General features: G+C 36.4%; 1 protein-coding gene across 1 annotated transcript in view; it reads left to right on the plus strand.

Annotated features, from left to right (window-relative positions):
• The window catches only part of ATG4C (autophagy related 4C cysteine peptidase), a 98,448-nt gene that overhangs the window by 48,095 nt on the left and 25,968 nt on the right, over nucleotides 1-24,385 (plus strand). The window contains exons 4-6 of the mRNA XM_059899073.1: nucleotides 7,655-7,888; nucleotides 18,466-18,790; nucleotides 20,645-20,715. Coding sequence (XP_059755056.1) covers nucleotides 7,655-7,888; nucleotides 18,466-18,790; nucleotides 20,645-20,715 — 630 coding nt within the window. The remainder of the gene's footprint in view (nucleotides 1-7,654; nucleotides 7,889-18,465; nucleotides 18,791-20,644; nucleotides 20,716-24,385) is intronic.

Here is a 24,385-nt window from a genome sequence, read left to right on the forward strand (position 1 = left end):
GGATTGCTGGGTCATAAGGAAGTTCTATTCTTAGTTTTTTAAGGAACCTCCATACTGTTCTCCATAGTGGCTGTATCAATTTACATTCCCACCAACAGTGTAGGAGGGTTCCCTTTTCTCCACACCCTCTCCAGCATTTATTGTTTGTAGATTTTTTTGATGATGGCCATTCTGACCGGTGTGAAGTGATACCACATAGTCGTTTTGATTTGCATTTCTCTAATGATTAGTGATGTTGAGCATCCTTTCATGTGTTTGTTGGCAATCTGTATATCTTCTTTGGAGAAATGTCTATTTAGGTCTTCTGCCCATTTTTGGATTGGGTTGTTTGTTTTTTTGATATTGAGCTGCATGAACTGCTTGTAAATTTTGGATATTAATCCTTTGTCTGTTGCTTCGTTTGTGAATATTTTCTCCCATTCTGAGGGTGGTCTTTTCGTCTTGTTTATGGTTTCCTTTGCTGTGCAAAAGCTTTTAAGTTTCATTAGGTCCCATTTGTTTATTTTTGTTTTTATTTCCGTTTCTCTAGGAGGTGGATCAAAAAGGATCTTACTGTGATTTATGTCATAGAGTGTTCTGCCTATGTTTTCTTCTAAGAGTTTGATACTGTCTGGCCTTACATTTAGGTCTTTAATCCATTTTGAGTTTATTTTTGTGTATGGTGTTAGGGAGTGTTCTAATTTCATTCTTTTACATGTAGCTGTCCACTTTTCCCAGCACCACTTATTGAAGAGGCTGTCTTTTCTCCATTGTATACTCTTGCCTCCTTTATCAAAGATAAGGTGACCATATGTGCGTGTGTTTATCTCTGGGCTTTCTATCCTGTTCCATTGATGTATATATCTGTTTTTGTGCCAGTACCATATTAACTTGATTACTGTAGCTTAGTAGTATAGTCTGAAGTCCGGGAGCCTGATTCCTCCAGCTCCGTTTTTCTTTCTCAAGATTGCTTTGGCTATTCGGAGTCTTTGTGTTTCCATACAAATTGTAAAATTTTTTGTTCTAGTTCTGTGAAAAATGCCATTGGCAGTTTGATAGGGATTGCATTGAATCTGTAGATTGCTTTGCGTAGTATAGCCTTTTTCACAATGTTGATTCTTCCAATCCAAGAACAAGGTATATCTCTCCATCTGTTTGTATCATCTTTAATTTCTTTCATCAGTGTCTTATAGTTTTCTGCATACAGGTCTTTTGTCTTCTTAGGTTTATTCCCAGGTATTTTATTCTTTTTGCTGCAATGGTAAATGGGAGTGTTTCCTTAATTTCTGTTTCAGATTTTTCATCATTACTGTATAGGAATGCAAGCGATTTCTGTGCATTAATTTTGTATCCTACTTTACCAAATTCATTGATTAGCTCTAGTAGGTTTCTGGTAGCATCTTTAGGATTCTCTATGTATAGTATCATGTCATCTGCAAACAATGACAGCTTTACTTCTTCTTTTCCGATTTGGATTCCATTTATTTCTTTTTCTTCTCTGATTGCCATGGCTAAGACTTCCAAAACTATATTGAATAATAGCAGTGAGAATGGGCAACCTTGTCTTCTTCCTGATCTAAGAGGAAATGCTTTCAGTTTTTCACCACTGAGAATGATGTTGGCTGTGGGCTTGTCACATATGGCCTTTATTATATTGAGGTAGGTTCCCTCTATGCCCATTTCTGGAGAGTTTTTATCTTAAATGGGTGTTGAATTTTGTCAGAAGCTTTTTCTGTATCTATTGAGATGATCATATGGTTTTTATCCTTCAATTTGTTAATATGGTGTATCACATTGATTGGTTTGCGTATATTGAAGGATCCTTGCATTCCTGGGATAAACCCCACTTGATCATGGTGTATGATCCTTTTAATGTGCTGTTGGATTCTGTTTGCTAGAATTTTGTTGAAGATTTTTGCATCTATGTTCATCAGTGATATTGGCCTGTAGTTTTCTTTTTTTGTGACATCTTTGTCTGGTTTTGGTATCAGGGTGATGGTGGCATAGTAGAATGAGTTTGGAGTGTTCCTCCCTCTGCTATATTTTGGAAGAGTTTGAGAGGGATAGGTGTTAGCTCTTCTCTAAGTGTTTGATAGATTTCACCTGTGAAGCCATCTGGTCCTGGGCTTTTGTTTGTTGGAACATTTTTAATCACAGTTTCAATTTCAGTGCTTCTGGTTGGTCTGTTTATACTTTCTATTTCTTCCTTGTTCAGTCTGGGAAGGTTGTGCTTTTCTAAGAATTTGTCCATTTCTTCCAGCTTGTCCATTTTATTGGCATGTAGTTGCTTGTAGTAATCTATCATGATCCTTTATGTTTCTGCAGTGTCAATTGTTACTTCTCCTTTTTCATTTCTAATTCAATTGATTTGGGTCTTCTCCCTTTTTTTCTTGATGAGTCTGGCTGATGGTTTATCAATTTTGTTTATCTTCTCAAAGAACCAGCTTTTAGTTTTATTGATCTTTGCTATTGTTTCCTTCATTTCTTTTTCATTTATTTCTGATCTGATCTTTATGATTCCTTTCCTTCTGCTAACTTTGGGTTTTTTTGTTCTTCTTTCTCTAATTGCTTTAGGTGTAAGGTTAGGTTGTTTATTTTAGATGTTTCTTGTTTCTTAAGGTAAGATTGTATTGCTATAAACTTCGCTCTTACAACTGCCTTTGCTGCATCCCATAGGTTTTGGGTCGTCGTGTTTTCATTGTCATTTGTTTCTAGGTATTTTTTGATTTCCCCTTTGATTTCTTCAGTGATCACTTCGTTATTAAGTAGTGTATTGTGTAGCCTCCATGTATTTGTATATTTTACAGATTTTTTTTCTGTAATTGATATCTAGTCTCATAGCGTTGTGGTTGGAAAAGATACTTGATACGATTTCAATTTTCTTAAATTTACCAAGGCTTGATTTGTGACCCAAGATATGATCTATCCTGGAGAATGTTCTATGAGCACTTGAGAAGAAAGTGTATTCTGTTGTTTTTGGATGGACTGTTCTATAAATATCAATTAAGTCCATCTTGTTTAATGTATCATTTGAAGCTTGTGTTTCCATATTTATTTTCATTTTGGATGATCTGTCCATTGGTGAAAGGGGGGTGTTAAAGTCCCCTACTATGATTGTGTTACTGTCCATTTCCTCTTTTATGGCTGTTAGCAGTTGCCTTATGTATTGAGGTGCTCCTATGTTGGGTGCATAAATATTTACAATTGTTATACCTTCCTCTTGGATCGATCCCTTGATCATTATATAGTGTCCTTTGTCTCTTTTAATAGTCTTTATTTTAAAGTCTATTTTGTCTGATATGAGAATTGCTACCCCAGCTTTCTTTTGATTTCCATTTGCATGGAATATCTTTTTACATCTCCTTACTTTCTGTCTGCATGTGTCCCTAGGTCTGAAGTGGGTCTCTTGTAGACAGCATATATATTGGTCTTGTTTTTGTATCCATTCAGCCAGTCTGTGCCTTTTGGTTGGAGCATTTAGTCCATTTACATTTAAGGTACATTTACATTTACATTTATCAATATGTATGTTCCTGTTACCATTTTCTTAATTGTTTTCAGGTTGTTTTTGTAAGTCTTTTCCTTCTCTTGTGTTTCCTGCCTAGAGAAGTTCCTTTACCGTTTGTTGTCAAGCTGGTTTGGTGGTGCTGAATTCTCTTAGCCTTTGCTTGTCTGTAAAGGTTGTAATTTCTCCATCAAATCTGAATGAGATCCTTGTGGGGTAATCTTGGTTGTAGGTTTTTCCCTTTCATCACTTTAAATATGTCCTGCCACTCCCTTCTGCTTGCAGAGTTTCTGGTGAAAGATCAGCTGTTAACCTTATGTGGATTCCCTTGTATGTTATTTGTTGCTTTCCCCAGCTGCTTTTAATAGTTTTTCTTTGTATTTAGTTTTTGATAGTTTGATTAATATATGTCTTGCTGTGTTTTTCCTTGTATTTATCCTGTGTGGGACTCTCTGCGCTTCCTGGACTTGGGTGGCTATTTCCATTCCCATGTTAGGGAAGCTTTCAACTGTAATCTCTTCAAATATTTTCTCAGACCCTTTCTTTTTCTCTTCGTCTTCTGGGAGCTCTATAATTCGAATGTTGGTGTGTTTATTGTTGTCCCAGGGGTCTCTGAGACTGTCCTCAATTCTTTTCATTTGTTTTTCTTTATTCTGCTCTGTGGCAGTTATTTCCATTATTTTATCTTCCAGGTCACTTATCTGTTCTTCTGCCTCAGTTATTCTGCTATTGATTCCTTCTAGAGAATTTTTAATTTCATTTACTGTGTTGTTCATCACTGTTTGCTTGCTCTTTAGGTCTTCTAGGTCCTTGTTAAACGTTTCTTATATTTTCTCCATTCTATTTCCAAGGTTTTGGATCATCTTTACTATCATTATTCTGAATTCTTTTTCAGTTAGACTGCCTGTTTCCTCTTCATTTGTTTGGTCTGGTGGGTTTTTACCTTGCTCCTTCATCTGCTGTGTATTTCTGTCTTCTCATTTTGTTTAACTTACTGTGTTTGGGGTCTCCTCTTCACAGGCTGTGGGTTCTTTGTTCCTGTTGTTTTTGGTGTCTGCCCCCAATGGGTGAGGTTGGTTCAATGTGTTGTGTATGCTTCCTGGTGGAGGGGACTGGTGCCTGTGTTCTGGTAGGTGGGCCTGGATCTTCTGGTGGGCAGGGCTGTGTCTGGTGGTGTGTTTTGGCATGTCTGTGAACTTAGTATGAGTTTAGGCAGCCCTTATGCTAATGCGTGTGGTTGTTTTTTTGTCTTGCTAGTTGTTTGGCATGGGGAGTCCAGCACTGGAGCTTGCTGGCCATTGGGTGGATCTGGGTCTTAGCGTTGAGGCGGAGATCTCTGGGAGAGCTCTCACCAATTGATATTACGTGGGGCTGGGAGGTCTCTGGTGGTCCAATGTCCTGGACTTGGCTCTCCCACCTTGGAGGCTCAGGCCTGACATCCGGCTGGAGCACCAAGACCCTGCCAGCCCCATGGCTTGAAAGAAAAGGAAGAAAAAAAAGGGGAAAAGAAAAAAACCAGTTAGAATCCCAAACCAAATGGTAAAAGCAAAACTGACAAAATCACACAAAGTAACGTACACACACACACTCATAAAAAGAAATAATAATAAAAAAAAGAACAGTCAGAACCCTAGGACAAATGGTAAAAGCAAACCTAAAGAGACAAAACCACACAAAGAAACATGCATACACAGTCACAAAAAGAGAAACAAGGGGGAAAAATAAATAAAAAAGAAATTAAAAAAAGAAGAGAGCAACCAAACCAATAAACAAATTCACCAGTGATAACAAGCGCTAAAAACTAAACTGAGAGAAACATAAAAACCAGAAACAAATCAGACGCAGAAAGCAAACCCCAAGTCTATAGTTGCTCCCAAAGTCCACTGCCTCAATTTTGGGAACATTCGTTGTCTATTCAGGTATTTCACAGATGCAGGGTTCATCAGCTTGACTGTGGGGATTTAATCTGCTGCTCCTGAGGCTGCACAGAGAAATTTCCCTTTCTCTTCTTTGTTCGCACAGCTCCTGGGGTTCAGCTGTGGTTTTGGCCCCGCCTCTGCGTGTAGGTCACCCTCAGGCATCTGTTCCCTGCCCAGACAGGAGGGAGTTGAAGCAGTGACTGATTAGGGGTCTCTTGCTCACTCAGGCCAGGGAGAAAGAGGGTACAATAGTCATAATTGGAATGCGGGGCAAGCCTGCGGCGGCACAGGCTGGCATGACATTGCAACAGCCTGAGGCGCACCGTGTGTTCTCCCGGGGAGGTTGTCCTTAGATCTTGGGACCCAGGCAGTGGTCGGCTGCACAGGCTCCCGGGGGGGTGTGGGTAGTAACCTGTGCTTGCACACAGGATTTTTGGTGGCAGCGGTGGCAGCGTAGCATTCCGTGCCCGTCTCTGGGGTCCAGGCTGATAGCCGCAGCTTGTGCCCGTCTCTGGAGCTTGCTTAGGTGGTACTCTGCCTTCTGTGGGCACATGGGGAAGGAGTCCTCTCTCCTCATGCACCCCGAAACAATGGTCTCTTGTCTCTTCAGCAGGTCCAAAGTATTTCCTGGACTCCCTCCCGGCTAGCTGTGGCGCACTGGCCTCCTTCTGGCTGTCTTCTCGCAGCCAACCCCAGTCCTCTCCCTGGGGTCTGTGCTCTGAGCCCGAGCCTCAGCTCCCAGCCCCCACCCGCCCTGGCGGGTGAGCAGACAAGCCTCTCGGGCTGGTGAGTGCTGGTTGGCAGTGATCCTCTGTGAGGGAATCTCTCCACTTTGCCCTCTGCACCCCTGTTGCTGCGCTCTCCTCCATGGCTCTGAAGCTTCCCCCATCGTAACCCCCCCGTTTCCGCCAGTGAAGGGGCTTCCTAGTGTGTGGAGACTTTTCCTCCTTCACAGCTTCCTCCCAGAGGGGCAGGTCCTGTCCCTATTCTTTTGTCTCTGTGTTTTCTTTCTTCTTTTGCCCTTCCCAGGTACGTGGGGATTTTCTTGCCTTTTGGGAAATCTGAGATCTTCTGCCAGCGTTCAGTAGGTGTTCTGTAGGAGTTGTTCCACATGTAGATGTATTTTTGATGTATTTGTGGGGAGGAAGGTGATCTCCACGTCTTACTCCTCTGCCATCTTGAAGGTCTCCCCGGCATGTATGCTTTTCATTACCACTGACACTATATGCTACAACTTAGCTCCATTAAGCTGAATATTATGAAGTTTGGGTGACTGTAATTTTTTTCAGAATGAGCTTGAAAAGGGATAGGTGCAGGAAAGATGAGGAATAAAAGCATGATAACACTGCTTTAACATCCTTTAGAAGGGCATTGGAAATTAAACTCCTTGGAATTGAGAGTTACGAGCGGATTTATCTACCTATGCATCCACCCACCCAAGCCAGCCAACATTTATTAGGATCTATTTGTGCTAGGCACTGTGCTTCATTCTGAGGTTGAAAAGATGACTAAGACTTTCTGTCTGGAAGAATCAAGAAATGTTAGTTCATTTTGAGCACTAGTGTTTTGTAAATTATTGGGCAAATAGTGACCATAGTTTTCACATAGAAATTGCATAAGAGATAATCAATTTGGAAAAGCCTTTAAAAATGATATATGTGGGTCACAACAATTTAAAAATATATATACTTCAACATGAAAGGATACAAATATATTTAAGAATTTTATATTCTTACTGTTTAGCTTGTTAGTTTTGATTTTATAATTTGAGTATAAATATTCATGATAATAAATACAATGTGCACATTTTATTTGATTTTAAGAACTAGTTATGTGATTACATACATTTTTACATATTGATAAATCATGATATTTTATTTGCAAATCTCATTTTAGAGAGCACTGATATCTATATCCTGAGCCAAATGAGGCAATAAGAAAATATATTTTTATATTATGTCCTCATAAGAGAGTTGATTATATTCGGAATATAGGATATTATTATTAATAACAGTAGTACTGATAATACCTTATATTAGTTAGCACCAGAATGTACAGAACATTTCAGCATTCATTCTCATTTGATTTTCATAACAGCCTGAATAGGAGGAATATGAGACTTATCTTCATTTAAATAGAAAAAAAAGAATTAGAAAGATTGTGCTGTGCTCTATATGGAGAGTAATGGGATTATAGTACCATTATTAACATTTCTTTGCATTTATTTATAGTTTATATTTTTATTTTGTAGATGAAAATGAACTGTTACCTGTAAGCTCAGGATGTACAGTAGAAGATCATGTGATTGCGGGAAGTGTAGAAGAGTTTCGTAAAGACTTCATTTCAAGAATATGGCTTACCTACAGGGAAGAGTTTCCTCCAATAGAAGGCTCAGCTTTGACAACAGACTGTGGTTGGGGCTGTACACTAAGAACTGGCCAGATGCTGTTGGCTCAAGGACTCGTACTACACTTCCTTGGTAGAGGTAAATCAAATCTCTGGTTTTGGGGGGTTTTGTTATTGTTACTGTTTTTTAAATTTGAACTCTAGCTTGCAAACTGAATAAAATTCCCTGATGTTAATTTCCTGAGTCCCATATGTCTTCTAAAGTTGTAACTAATCTAGCATGTAACATCTTTGTTGGACTGGGCCATTCACCTTTCAAACATACAGGTTAAACATAAGTATTATTCATGACTACCACTATGAGTTAATTAAGTTCAAATTTTAGTAGTCTTTGGATTTTTTGTTGCTGTTATCATTTAGTTCTTTTTGATTGAACTCTGGATTATCTCCAGTTCAGTAAATTCTGGGCAGGTCAACAGCAGTGACTTTGAGCAGAAAATTATTGAGCAGTTAATGTTTTTTTTTTTTTTTAATGTCTGAAACATTTATATTAACATATTTCCATACATATTTCCATACAAATACAAATATAAGATTTTTAGAAATTTCATGTAATGTCTGAAACATTTATATTAACATATTTCCATACAAATAACCCAATGAAAGTTTAGTATTAGTTGTTTTGTTTGTTTGTTTTTTTATACTGCAGGTTCTTATTAGGCATCAATTTTATACACATCAGTGTATACATGTCAATCCCAATCGTGCAATTCAGCACACCACCATCCCCACCCTACCGCAGTTTTCCCCCCTTGGTGTCCATATGTCCATTCTCTACATCTGTGTCTCAACTTCTGCCCTGCAAACCGGCTCATCTGTACCATTTTTCTAGGTTCCACATACATGCATTAATATACAATATTTGTTTTTCTCTTTCTGACTTACTTCACTCTGTATGACAGTCTCTAGATCCATCCACTTATCAACAAATGACTCAATTTCGTTCCTTTTATGGCTGAGTAATATTCCATTGTATATATGTACCACATCTTCTTTATCCGTTCGTCTGTTGATGGGCATTTAGGTTGCTTCCATGACCTGGCTATTGTAAATAGTGCTGCAATGAACATTGGGGTGCATGTGTCTTTTTGAATTACAGTTTTCTCTGGGTATATGCCCAGTAGTGGGATTGCTGGGTCATATGGTAATTCTATTTTTAGTTTTTTAAGGAACCTCCATATTGTTCTCCATAGTGGCTGTATCAATTTACATTCCCACCAACAGTGCAAGAGGGTTCCCTTTTCTCCACACCCTCTCCAGCATTTGTTGTTTGTAGATTTTCTGATGATGCCCATTCTAACAGGAGTGAGGCGATACCTCATTGTAGTTTTGATTTGCATTTCTCTAATAATTAGTGATGTTGAGCATCTTTTCATGTACTTCGTGGCGGTCTGTATGTCTTCTTTGGAGAAATGTCTATTTAGGTCTTCTGCCCATTTTTGGATTGGGGTGTTTGTTTCTTTAATATTGAGCTGAATGAGCTGTTTATATATTTTGGAGATTAATCCTTTGTCCGTTGATTCGTGTGCAAATATTTTCTCCCATTCTGAGGGTTGTCTTTTCGTCTTGTTTATGGTTTCCTTTGCTGTGCAAAAGCTTTGAAGTTTCATTAAGTCCCATTTGTTTATTTTTGTTTTTATTTCCATTACTCTAGGAGGTGGATCAAAAAAGATCTTGCTGTGATTTATGTCAAAGAGTGTTCTTCCTATGTTTTCCTCTAAGAGTTTTATAGTGTCCAGTCTTATATTTAGGTCTCGAATCCATTTTGAGTTTATTTTTGTGTATGGTGTTAGGGAGTATTCTAATTTCATTCTTTTACATGTAGCTGTCCAGTTTTCCCATCACCACTTATTGAAGAGACTGTCTTTTCTCCATTGTATATCTTTGCCTCCTTTGTCACAGATTAGTTGACCATAGGTGCGTGGGTTAATCTCTGGGCTTTCTATCTTGTTCCATTGATCTATGTTTCTGTTTTTGTGCCAGTACCATATTGTCTTGATTACTGTAGCTTTGTAGTATAGTCTGAAGTCAGGGAGTCTGATTCCTCCAGCTCCATTTTTTGCCTCAAGATTGCTTTGGCTATTCGGGGTCTTTTGTGTCTCCATACAAATTTTAAGATGATTTGTTCTAGCTCCATAAAAAATGCCATTGGTAATTTGATAGGGATTGCATTGAATCTGTAGATTGCTTTGGGTAGTATACTCATTTTCACAATGTTGATTCTTCCAATCCAAGAACATGGTATATCTCTCCATCTGTTGGTATCATCTTTAATTTCTTTCATCAGTGTCTTATAGTTTTCTGCATACAGGTCTTTTGTCTCCCTAGGTAGGTTTATTCCTAGGTATTTTATTCTTTTTGTTGCAATGGTAAATGGGAGTGTTTCCATAATTTCTCTTTCAGCTTTTTCATCATTAGTGTATAGGAATGCAAGAGATTTCTGTGCATTAATTTTGTATCCTGCAACTTTACCATATTCATTAATTAGCTCTAGCAGTTTTCTGGTGGCAGTTTTAGGATTCTCTATGTATAGTATCATGTCATCCGCAAACAGTGACAGTTTTACTTCTTCTTTTCCAATTTGTATTCCTTTTATTTCTTTTTCTTCTCTGATTGCCGTGGCTAGGACTTCCAGAACTATGTTGAATAATAGTGGTGAGAGTGGACATCCTTGTCTCGTTCCTGATCTTAGAGGAAATGCTTTCACTTTTTCACCATTGAGAATGATGTTTGCTGTGGGTTTGTCATATATGGCCTTTATTATGTTGAAGTAGGTTCCCTCTACGCCCACTTTCTGGAGAGTTTTTATCATAAATGGGTGTTGAATTTTGTCAAAAGCTTTTTCTGCATCTATTGAGATGATCATATGGTTTTTCTTCTTCAATTTGTTAATATGGTGTATCACATTGATTGATTTGCGTATATTGAGGAATCCTTGCATCCCTGGGATAAATCCCACTTGATCGTGGTGTATGATCCTTTTAATGTGTTGTTGGATTCTGTTTGCTAGTATTTTGTTGAGGATTTTTTCATCTATATTCATCAGTGATATTGGTCTGTAATTTTCTTTTTTTGTAGTGTCTTTGTCTGGTTTTGGTATCAGGGTGATGGTGGCCTCATAGAATGAGTTTGGGAGTGTTCCTTCCTCTGCAATTTTTTGGAAGAGTTTGAGAAGGATAGGTGTTAGCTCTTCTCTAAATGTTTGATAGAATTCGGCTGTGAAGCCATCTGGTCCTGGACTTTTGTTTGTTGGAAGATTTTTTTTTTTTTTTTTTTTTTTAATGTCTGAAACATTTATATTAACATATTTCCATACAAATAACCCAATGAAAGTTTAGTATTAGTTGTTTTGTTTGTTTTTTTATACTGCAGGTTCTTATTAGGCATCAGTTTTATACACATCAGTGTATACATGTCAATCCCAATCGCCCAATTCAGCACACCACCATCCCCACCCCACCGCAGTTTTCCCCCCTTGGTGTCCATATGTCCATTCTCTACATCTGTGTCTCAACTTCTGCCCTGCAAACTGGCTCATCTGTACCATTTTTCTAGGTTCCGCATACATGCATTAATATACGATATTTGTTTTTCTCTTTCTGACTTACTTCACTCTGTATGACAGTCTCTAGATCCATCCACATCTCAACAAATGACTCAATTTCGTTCCTTTTTATGGCTGAGTAATATTCCATTGTATATATGTACCACATCTTCTTTATCCATTCGTCTGTTGATGGGCATTTAGGTTGCTTCCATGACCTGGCTATTGTAAATAGTGCTGCAATGAACATTCGGGTGCATGTGTCTTTTTGAATTACGGTTTTCTCTGGGTATATGCCCAGTAGTGGGATTGCTGGGTCATATGGTAATTCTATTTTTAGTTTTTTAAGGAACCTCCATATTGTTCTCCATAGTGGCTGTATCAATTTACATTCCCACCAACAGTGCAAGAGGGTTCCCTTTTCACCACACCCTCTCCAGCATTTGTTGTTTGTAGATTTTCTGATGATGCCCATTCTAACAGGAGTGAGGTGATACCTCATTGTAGTTTTGATTTGCATTTCTCTAATAATTAGTGATGTTGAGCATCTTTTCATGTGCTTCGTGGCCATCTGTATGTCTTCTTTGGAGAAATGTCTATTTAGGTCTTCTGCCCATTTTTGGATTGGGGTGTTTGTTTCTTTGATATTGAGCTGAATGAGCTGTTTATATATTTTGGAGATTAATCCTTTGTCCGTTGATTCATTTGCAAATATTTTCTCCCATTCTGAGCGTTGTCTTTTCGTCTTGTTTATGGTTTCCTTTGCTGTGCAAAAGCTTTGAAGTTTCATTAGGTCCCACTTGTTTATTTTTGTTTTTATTTCCATTACTCTAGGAGGTGGATCAAAAAAGATCTTGCTGTGATTTATGTCAAAGAGTGTTCTTCCTATGTTTTCCTCTAAGAGTTTTATAGTGTCCAGTCTTATATTTAGGTCTCTAATCCATTTTGAGTTTATTTTTGTGTATGGTGTTAGGGAGTATTCTAATTTCATTCTTTTACATGTAGCTGTCCAGTTTTCCCAGCACCACTTATTGAAGAGACTGTCTTTTCTCCATTGTATATCTTTGCCTCCTTTGTCATAGATTAGTTGACCATAGGTGCGTGGGTTAATGTCTGGGCTTTCTATCTTGTTCCATTGATCTATGTTTCTGTTTTTGTGCCAGTACCATATTGTCTTGATTACTGTAGCTTTGTAGTATAGTCTGAAGTCAGGGAGTCTGATCCCTCCAGCTCCATTTTTTTGCCTCAAGACTGCTTTGCCTATTCGGGGTCTTTTGTGTCTCCATACAAATTTTAAGATGATTTGTTCTAGCTCAGTAAAAAATGCCATTGGTAATTTGATAGGGATTGCATTGAATCTGTAGATTGCTTTGGGTAGTATACTCATTTTCACAATGTTGATTCTTCCAATCCAAGAACATGGTATATCTCTCCATCTGTTGGTATCATCTTTAATTTCTTTCATCAGTGTCTTATAGTTTTCTGCATACAGGTCTTTTGTCTCCCTAGGTAGGTTTATTCCTAGGTATTTTATTCTTTTTGTTGCAATGGTAAATGGGAGTGTTTCCATAATTTCTCTTTCAGATTTTTCATCATTAGTGTATAGGAATGCAAGAGATTTCTGTGCATTAATTTTGTATCCTGCAACTTTACCATATTCATTAATTAGCTCTAGCAGTTTTCTGGTGGCAGTTTTAGGATTCTCTATGTATAGTATCATGTCATCCGCAAACAGTGACAGTTTTACTTCTTCTTTTCCAATTTGTATTCCTTTTATTTCTTTTTCTTCTCTGATTGCCGTGGCTAGGACTTCCAAAACTATGTTGAATAATAGTGGTGAGAGTGGACATCCTTGTCTCGTTCCTGATCTTAGAGGAAATGCTTTCAGTTTTTCACCATTGAGAATGATGTTTGCCGTGGGTTTGTCATATATGGCCTTTATTATGTTGAGGTAGGTTCCCTCTATGCCCACTTTCTGGAGAGTTTTTATCAGAAATGGGTGTTGAATTTTGTCAAAAGCTTTTTCTGCATCTATTGAGATGATCATATGGTTTTTATTCTTCAATTTGTTAATATGGTGTATCACATTGATTGATTTGCGTATATTGAAGAATCCTTGCATCCCTGGGATAAATCCCACTTGATCGTGGTGTATGATCCTTTTAATGTGTTGTTGGATTCTCTTTGCTAGTATTTTGTTGAGGATTTTTGCATCTATATTCATCAGTGATATTGGTCTGTAATTTTCTTTTTTTGTAGTGTCTTTGTCTGGTTTTGGTATCAGGGTGATGGTGGCCTCATAGAATGAGTTTGGGAGTGTTCCTTCCTCTGCAATTTTTTGGAAGAGTTTGAGAAGGATGGGTGTTAGCTCTTCTCTAAATGTTTGATAGAATTCACCTGTGAAGCCGTCTGGTCCTGGACTTTTGTTTGTTGGAAGATTTTTAATCACAGTTTCAATTTCATTACTTGTGATTGGTCTGTTCATATTTTCTATTTCTTCCTGGTTCAGTCTTGGAAGGTTATACCTTTCTAAGAATTTGTCCATTTCTTCCAGGTTGTCCATTTTATTGGCATAAAGTTGCTTGTAGTAGTCTCTTAGGATGCTTTGTATTTCTGCAGTGTCTGTTGTAACTTCTCCTTTTTCATTTCTGATTTTATTGATTTGAGTCCTCTCCCTCTTTTTCTTGATGAGTCTGGCTAATGGCTTATCAATTTTGTTTATCTTCTCAAAGAACCAACTTTTAGTTTTATTGATCTTTGCTATTGTTTTCTTTGTTTCTATTTCTTTTATTTCTGCTCTGATCTTTATGATTTCTTTCCTTCTGCTAACTTTGGGTTTTGTTTGTTCTTCTTTCTCTAGTTTCTTTAAGTGTAAGGTTAGATTGTTTACTTGAGCTTTTTCTTGTTTCTTTAGGTAGGCTTGTATAGCTATAAACTTCCCTCTTAGAACTGCTTTTGCTGCATCCCATAGGTTTTGGGTCGTTGTGTTTTCATTGTCATTTGTCTCTAGGTATTTTTTGATTTCCTCTTTGATTTCTTCAGTGATCTCTTGGTTATTTAGTAACGTATTGTTTAGCCTCCATGTGTTTGTCCTTTTTACGTTTTTTTCCCTGTAATTCATTTCTAATCTCATAGCATTGTGGTCAGAAAAGATGCTTGATATGATTTCAATTTTCTTAAATTTACTGAGGCTTGATTTGTGACCCAAGATGTGATCTATCTTGGAGAATGTTCCGTGCGCACTTGAGAAGAACGTGTAATCTGCTGTTTTTGGATGGAATGTCCGATATATATCAATTAAATCTATCTGGTCTATTGTGTCATTTAAAGCTTCTGTTTCCTTATTTATTTTCATTTTGGATGATCTGTCCATTGGTGTAAGTGAGGTGTTAAAGTCCCCCACTATTATTGTGTTACTGTCGATTTCCTCTTTTATAGCTGTTAGCAGTTGCCTTATGTATTGAGGTGCTCCTATGTTGGGTGCATATATATTTATAATTGTTATATCTTCTTCTTGGATTGATCCCTGGATCATTATGTAGTGTCCTTCCTTGTCTCTTGTAACATTCTTTATTTTAAAGTCTATTTTATCTGATATGAGTATAGCTACTCCAGCTTTCTTTTGATTTCCATTTGCATGGAATATCTTTTTCCATCCCCTCACTTTCAGTCTGTATGTGTCCCTAGGTCTAAAGTGGGTCTCTTGTAGACAGCATATATATGGGTCTTGTTTTTGTATCCATTCAGCCAGTCTATGTCTTTTGGTTGGGGCATTTAATCCATTCACGTTTAAGGTAATAATCGATATGTATGTTCCTATGACCATTTTCTGAATTGTTTTGGGTTTGTTTTTGTAGGTCCTTTTCTTCTCTTGTGTTTCCCACTTAGAGAAGTTCCTTTAGCATTTGTTGTAGAGCTGGTTTGGTGGTGCTGAATTCTCTTAGCTTTTGCTTGTCTGTAAAGCTTTTGATTTCTCCATCAAATCTAAATGAGATCCTTGCCGGGTAGAGTAATCTTGGTTGTAGGTTCTTCCCTTTCATCACTTTAAGTATATCCTGCCACTCCCTTCTGGCTTGCAGAGTTTCTGCTGAGAAATCAGCTGTTAACCTTATGGGAGTTCCCTTGTATGTTATTTGTCGTTTTTCCCTTGCTGCTTTCAATAATTTTTCTTTGTCTTTAATTTTTGCCACTTTGATTACTATGTGTCTTGGTATGTTTCTCCTTGGGTTTATCCTGTATGGGACTCTCTGCACTTCCTGGACTTGCTTGGCTATTTCCTTTCCCATGTTAGGGAAGTTTTCGACTATAATCTCTTCAAATATTTTCTCTGGTCCTTTCTCTCTCTCTTCACCTTCTGGGACCCCTATAATGTGAATGTTGTTGCGTTTAATGTTGTCCCAGAGGTCTCTTAGGCTGTCTTCATTTCTTTTCATTCTTTTCTCTTTAGTCTGTTCCGCAGCAGTGAATTCCACCATTCTGTCTTCCAGGTCACTTATCCGTTCTTCTGCCTCAGTTATTCTGCTATTGATTCCTTCTAGTGTAGTTTTCATTTCAGTTATTGTATTGGTCATCTCTGTTTGTTTATTCTTTAATTCTTCTAGGTCTTTGTTAATCATTTCTTGCATCTTCTTGATCTTTGCCTCCATTCTTATTCCGAGGTCCTGGATCATCTTCACTATCATTATTCTGAATTCTTTTTCTGGAAGGTTGCCTATCTCCACTTCATTTAGTTGTTTTTCTGGGGGTTTTTCTTGTTCCTTCATCTGGTACATAGCCCTCTGCCTTTTCATCTTGTCTATCTTTCTGTAACTGTGGTTTTTGGTCCACAGGCTGCAGGATTGTAGTTTTTCTTGCTTCTGCTGTCTGCCCTCTGGTGGTTGAGGCTATCTAAGAGGCTTGATGGGAGGCTCTAGTGGTGGGTAGAGCTGACTGTTGCTCGAGCAGTTAATGTTTTTACATTATTTAAATCTTTTTTTTTTTTTAATTTTTTTTTATTTGTTTATTTATTTATGGCTTGTGTTGGGTCTTCGTTTCTGTGCGAGGGCTTTCTCTAGTTGCGGCGAGCGGGGGCCACTCTTCATCGCGGTGCGCGGACCGCTCACTGTCGTGGCCTCTCTTGTTGCGGAGCACAGGCTCCAGACGCGCAGGCTCAGTAATTGTGGCTCACGGGCCTAGCTGCTCCGCGGCATGTGGGATCTTCCCAGACCAGGGCTCGAACCTGTGTCCCCTGCATTGGCAGGCAGATTCTCAACCACTGCGCCACCAGGGAAGCCCTACATTATTTAAATCTTAAGAAATTTTACAGTTTTATGCTTTAAAATTATTTTTATCTTTATAAATGTGATTATAATCAGTTAAATTGATTAGGGCATTTTCTTAATAAGGTCATCATGCTTAGACTTTTAGACTCTCAGAAATGTCATTGATACTAACTTACATATATTTTTTCCAATGTGCCACCTTTCTTACCATTTCTATTAGTTCGTTTTTATATAATGTGTATATTTGTTGGAGGATTTTAGTTTACCATTATAGGCTATCATATCTGGTTATTAGTAAGTGTCGTTTTATTTTTTTAAGTGTCAGACAGTTTTCTTCAGTGCATGGCAAATATTTAATAACCTTTCTGTAGAGATTATAATTATTTTTTTTAATATTTATTTATTTATTTGTTTATTTTTGGCTGTGTTGGGTTTTCGTTTCTGTGCGAGGGCTTTCTCTAGCTGCGGCGAGCGGGGGCCACTCTTCATCACGGTGCACTGGCCTCTTACTGTCGCGGCCTCTCCCGTTGCGGAGCACAGGCTCCAGACGTGCAGGCTCAGTAGTTGTGGCTCACGGGCCTAGTTGCTCCGCGGCATGTGGGATATTCCCCGACTGGGGCACGAACCCGTGTCCCCTGCATTGGCAGGCGGATTCTTAACCACTGTGCCACCAGGGAAGCCCTGTAGGGATTATTGATGAGATCATTTGGAGAGAATGTTTATTCAAGAGCAGTGTGGATATTGCAAGGAAAAGGAATTTTTTAGCTTTTTCTGGGATGATTTATTTATAGTCTCATGCAGTCATGGACAAGAATTGGAATACTTTTCACACTCCTGACTAGGTCTCTGAATCTGTGACTCATTTTGTTAGCTTGAAATTACGTGAATTTTTGGGGACTGTTGTGTTATTGAAAACAGTGAGGTAGTGATATAATTGATTTGGGGGGGAATCTTTGATCTCTAATGACTTCATTTATTAACTTCATTTACTAGAGAATTGATGTTATTCCCTAAATAATAAAGTTATTTTGAAAGGACTGTATGAGAAAAAAAACACCTTGCAAAGAAGTATTAAACTTCCATGGTCAAACTTCTATTTTAACATATAACCAAAACAAAATCCACTTTCTGAAGTTAAACTCTCATAAATACTATCATTGTTAGTGAATATGTTTATTGTGCCTTTGGGTAGTCAAGACTGGATGTCTGGTGAGCAGTACTGGTAATGGAATACAAAAGTCTTTATGCCACCTTAGCACTGTCAAAAAAAAGAAAAGAAAGAAAAACATATTCCAGAATTGTCCATTTGTACCTAAGTTTACTATTTTTTCTCTTTCATTTCGGTAATTTTTTCCTGATTATATGTAATATATACCCATTTAAAAAACTTTAGAAACTACAGAAAAGTCCGGAGAATAATATTTCAACTCAAAAGTAAACATCATTGGCATATTGGCATGTTTCCTCTGCTTGTACCTTTATTTGTTTTTTTACACAGCTATATTTAGATATAATCAACATACCATAATTTCATTCATTTAAAGTGAACAACAATTCAGTGGTTTTTAGTATATTTACAGAGTTCTACAATTATCCCCATAATCTAATTTTAGGACATTTTCATCTTCCCCCAAAGAAACCTCATACCCATTAGCTGTCATTCCCAATACCCCTCCTTCCCTATAGGCAGCCATTAATCTACTTTCTGTCACTATAAATTTGCCTATTTCTGACTTTGCTATTTTAGTTTAGTAACCCATATGACTTTAAATGCTACATACTTATTTTAGTAGAATTGTTAAAGTCTAACTATTTAAAAGATCTGAACACCTTGCTTTGGAACTGCTATAGCTTGGACCTGGCCTGATGCTTTGAACATTGAAAATTCAGACTCTGAATCATGGACTTCCAACACTGTAAAAAAATTTACTGCATCATTCGAAACATCGCTTTCAGTGGAAAGAGAACTCAAAACAATTTCTCTGAAGGAAACAATCAGGAGATATTCTGATGATCGTGAAATGCAAAATGAAATTTATCACAGGAAAATCATCTCTTGGTTTGGTGATTCCCGCTTGGCTCTCTTTGGTTTACATCAACTAATAGAATATGGAAAGAAGTCTGGGAAAAAAGCTGGAGATTGGTATGGACCAGCTGTGGTTGCTCACATTTTAAGGTAAAATTGTTTTAAAATCTTTCATCTTGTGACAGAGGTCCTCAGGCTCAGAGATAGTGATTTTTGCAGTGCATATGTATTATTGGAACTTTTAAAGTCTAACTGTATGAGAATATTCATAAAGTAGCTTTCATTTACTGTTAGGGAAAAAACAAGACATGTTGTGACTCTAGTTACATTTAATTTATCTACTGACAAATTTTTCTTCTTTTGCTCATAGGTATAGATACCCAAGGTCTCCTTCTAACCAGGTTTTCATTAGACTACCTTATTGAAATGTTCTAAAAACTAACAACTCTTTCAACCTTGGAACATGCATAACATTATAGTTTTTTTTTTTTAATAGTGTAACCTGTGGGCTGTAATGTACTGATAGTGTAATGAAATGTCAAGAGCTAAAATTGATGTTTTCAGCATTTCTTTGCACACATCAAATTCTTGTGAATTGTAAATGTATGGGACTATTAATATTATAATTATATCATAGTAAAATAAAGTGTCTGTGACATTCAGAGTAGTTAGAAAAAAGTCGAAAGTCAAATTTCACTATACTTTAGCTTTTTATGTGCCAATTATTTGGATGCTACTTAAGTTTTTAAAAAAATTGTCTTATTTATTGTGTCCCACTATTATTATTAACTGAATCATTAATATTGTCATCCAAGTACAGCATGTTATAGTAAATTTAGTCTATTTAGAATAATATACAAAATCCAAATTAGTACAAAGGTTTTTTTTGCTTATTAACAGGCTTTTATATTTTATAGGTCAGATGCTTATAGTTGAAAAAGTAGTTGCCTAATATTATTAAATGGATTGTTAATAACGTCAAGTCCAGCTTGGTATGACATGTATAAAAACATAATCATAAAAGCATGGTTTCTACTCTTCAAGATGTTATGTTCTGTACCCCAGGGATCAGAACACTTTTTCTGTAAAAGGCCTAATGGTAAATAGTTTAGGCTTTGCAGGCTATATAAGGGCTCTATTGCTTATTTTGCTCTTTTTTTTCTTTTTTTGTTTTACAGTCGTTGAAAACTGTAAAAACCATTCTTAGCTTGCAGGCTGTACAAAAACAGGCCACAGGTCATGCTTGGACTATGGGCCATGGTTTTCCCATCCCTCTTTTATATTAACACATACAAACATGCATAATAAGGCATGTTAAGTTAAAAAATTATAAAGATACAGTTAAATAAAAGTATTTTTCCACAATTTGTGTGATTTCCTTTTACATATATTATTGTGATTTTTTTTCTCACTTCATGTGCACCATTGAGAATATTGTACTCACTTGGAAATATTTTTCAATTTGCAGTTTTACTTATAGAATTCTAAGACTTGAAAGTAGAAAATTCATTTGTTCAGGTCATATAGGTTTTTGAATGAAGGAAAAAGGTCATGCTATTGTTTAAAGAAAAGAAAAAATCTTTCATAAATGTACCAGAGGACAATCATACTTTGCTAGTCAGTAATGTCAGTTAATATGAAGCAAACCTTGAAGCATATTGTAATACCACTGGGTAGAAAACATTTAATATAGCCAGGTGAGTTTGAGAGAAATTCTTTTTTGGGGGGCAGGGTGGGGTTCACACCTTTGTACCCAAGAATTTTAAAATATGTTTTTTAAACTTATGTTTTAATGTTTTTTGAGTAATTTTATGTAATATTCTACTTTGAAAAAATTGACTTGATTTTTGATACCATTCAGATGATAGTTTTGAAAGCAGATGCTATAGGGTAAATAGGAAAGTCAAGAAAATGATGGCTTTCTTTTCCCTTAAATTTAATCTTTGGTTATTAACTGGAAATGTTAGTTAGGATTTTAAAGGATAATGCTTGTTATTTTCTTAGAAAAGCAGTTGAAGAAGCAAGACACCCAGATTTACAAGGAATAACTATTTATGTTGCGCAAGATTGTACAGGTGAGGAATGTATTATATAATTCTACTTTTTATCCATTTATTTGGTCAAACCTTTTTAAAAATTTAGGTATAATTGATATATAACATTATATTAGTTTCAGATGTATAACATAATGATTCAATATTTGTATATATTGTGAATGATCACCATAATTAGTCTAGTTAGCATCCGTCACCATACATAGTTAGAAAATTTTTTTTCTTGTGATGAGAACTTTCAAATATACAATACAGTATTATTAACTATAGTGCCCATCCCCATGCTGTACATTATATCCTTATGACTTATTTATCTTATAGCTGGCAGTTGTACCTTTTAGCGCCCTTCACTCATTGTGTCCCCCCATCCCACTTCTGCCAGCCATCAGTCTGTTCTGTGTATCTGTGAGCTTGGTGTTTTGTTTATTCATTTTGTTTTGCTTTTTAGAGTCCACGTATAAGTGAGATCATACAGTACGTGTCTTTCTCTGTCTGACTTATTTCACTTAGCATAACACCCTCAAGGTCTATGCATGTTGTCACAAATGGCAAGATTTCATTCTTTTTATGGCTAAATAATATTCCACTGTATATACGTACCACATTTTCTTTATCCATTATCCATTGATGGACACTTAGGTTGTTTCCATATTTTGGCTATTGTAAATAATGCTACAGTGATTAAAGGGGTGCTTTTATCTTTTTGAGATAGTGGTTTCGTTTTCTTCAGATAAATACCCAGAAGTTGAATTGCTGGATCACATTGTAGTTCTATTTTTAATTTTTTGAGGAACCACTGTACTGTTTTCCATAGTGGCTGCACCAACTTACATTCTCAGCAACAGTGCACAAGGGTTCCCTTTGCTCCACATCTTCAACAACATTTGTTGTTTCTTGTCTTTTTGATAATAACCATTCTAACAGGTGTGAGATGATATCTTGTGGTTTGATTTGCATTTCTCTGATGATTAGTGATGTTGAGCACCTTTTCATGTACCTGTTAGCCATTTGTATGGCTTCTTTGGAAAAATGTCTCTTCAGATCTTCTGCCCATTTTTTTAATTGGATTATTTATTTTTTTGATGTTGAATTATGTGAGTTCTTTGTATATTTTGGATATTAACCCCTTATCAGATTTATGATTGCAAATATTTTCTTCTATTTGGTAAGTTACCTTTCCATTTTGTTGATGGTTTCCTTTGCTGGACAGAAGCTTTTTAGTTTGATGTATTCTCATTTGTTTATTTTTGCTTTTGTTGCCTTGTGGTGTCAAATTAAAAAAATTATCACCAAGACCAATGTCAAGGAGCTGGCTACCTGTTTTCTTCTAGGAGTTTGTGGTTTCAGGTCTTGTGTTCAAATCTTTGATGATCGATTTTGATTTAATTATTGTGTATGGTATAAGATAGTGGTCCAATTTTATTCTTTTGCATGTGGCTGTCCAGTTTTCCCAATACCATTTATAATTAGATTTTTCATAAGTATTTAGCTTATCCCAATTATACTGTAAATGATGAAAGTAGGGACCATGTTTTACACATTTTTGTTCCTACATTGCACCCTGTATAGGCACTGATTAAATATTTCTTGATTGAATATATACTATGAATTATTAGTTGCAATATTAAAATAAGTTCTTAAGGAAAATTTCAATATTTAAAATGACTACTTAAAAAAGATAGGTGGGAAAATTTAACATAGGTATATACTTGGGGTGCATGTCTGCCAAGTCTCATCTCATTGGGGATGTGTTTCAAGGAAGGAAAATTCTCTATTTGATTTGTTTCTCACTAGTCCTTCAGTAAATCATCTGATCATGATGCAGCTATTGTCCAGAATGTTGCTTTGTTTTATTGTTATGGGTATTCTGTTTAATGACCAGTATCTATAGTAATTTTGAAACTCTATTGGGGATAAAATAGAGACCTTAATTTCCTAATAAAATAAAAGTGCCTTCAAAATAAAACACCTCATGTTGTTTATTTTTTACCGAAATGCTGTTAAGAGGATAAAATATGTTTGGGGAAAGTTAAATATACTTCAATTATGTTTAATATAAGGGTATTTACAAAATGCTTGTGATTACCCTGGTAACTGACTAGTGTTTATAGTGTGGATATAATCGTTACCAAATACACGTGCATTTTGTTCGGCCTTTTGTTAAGGTTAATTGGATTTTTAAGAAAGACTGATAAGCCATGATTATAGCCATATGAACATGAAAGTTTTAAGTTTTCAGATGAGTGTGTGAATTTTGCAGGTACTGTATTTGCTTTTCAGGTAGGAAATCTTGCAAGTAAAATGTACTGTGTTAAGAGTTCTAATTAAGCCAGAGGATGTGCTTAAACAATTAGTCATTAAATAATTTATGAATTTGCCTTTTGTGCTTTTATTGATATCAATCAGCCTTGGTCTTATGCGTTACATATTGTTAGTTAATTAAAGAACACAAAGCTACTCAATATCTAAGTGGTTTGTGTAATTTGAAGTAGATCTTAAAATTTTGAACACTGATGTTTAAAATTCTAAAGGGAGAGTTTATATTACTGTAGTGTATTTTGATAGATTGTGAGGTTAGGAACTAGGTGAAGCCAGAGTCTATTAATAATTCCCCTCCACACCCCCATCTTCATTAGTGTTTTTAAAAGCTCCACTTTCTATTCATTTTCTCTTCCTCTCATTCTGTATTCTCTTCCTTTGTAATTGCATATTTTTCCATGCCTTTAAGTAGTTAGGACTGTGCTCTATATACTAGGACTTCTAAAACTGCATTTCTAGTGCTACTTGTGTTAATATGAGGTAACTCGTATTTTCTGCTGTCCTTCAAATATTTCCAACTGGATGTTCTACAAACACTTCAAGTTCAGCGTGTTTAAGATTAACCCTGTCATTCCCCTCTACACCACTCCTTTCTTGCTTTCTATTTTCTCTTCACTAATAGTATCATGTCCACATGCGTGCGTACTTATTCTTGACTCTTTTTTCGTTGCTTATATCTAGTTAGTCAACCAAAGCTTAACAAATTATACTTAAAAAAATGCATCTGAAATCTGTTCTCTCTTCTTCACTCTCATTGATTTAGATCAGACCCTTATCTCTAACTTGGACTTTAACTTGATTTCCCTATCTTTCTTTTCTTTTTCTCATTCATCTGATCAAAAGAAATTGATTGTGTCCCTTAATTTAAAACCAATGACTGTCTATTTAGTCTCAAGTTATTGTAGCATGTAAAGCACATGAAGTTCTTTACCATTTGTCTTGACCTACATTTCCAGCATCACCTCTCAACACTATCTTCCATGCTGATACACCAAAGTACCATCAACCTGCAAGCCATTCCTTGGGCATACTATCATTATTTTTTTTCTGTGTCTTTGCTGATATTATTGCCTCTGCTTAGAATGCCCCTTATTATTAAAATGTCTTTTGTTAACTCTTACTCATTCTTTATGAACACGCTCGAAGGTACACCTTTGGTGAAGCCTTTACCAACTCCCATCAGGTAGAATTAGTTTATTATTCTGTGTTCTGTAACATTTTGGAAGTACCTCTATTAAATATATATTCACTTTTAATATCACTTTGTGCTTATCTGTATCTCCTTGTAGATCAATGATTATTAAGGTAGCAGGGGTAGGGGAAAGGTACCAGAACCATTTGGTTGGCAATCACTGCTGTAGTGAGCCTGTGT

This window comes from Balaenoptera ricei, chromosome 1, assembly GCF_028023285.1.
Source record: "Balaenoptera ricei isolate mBalRic1 chromosome 1, mBalRic1.hap2, whole genome shotgun sequence".
NCBI classification, from domain to species: domain Eukaryota; kingdom Metazoa; phylum Chordata; class Mammalia; order Artiodactyla; family Balaenopteridae; genus Balaenoptera; species Balaenoptera ricei.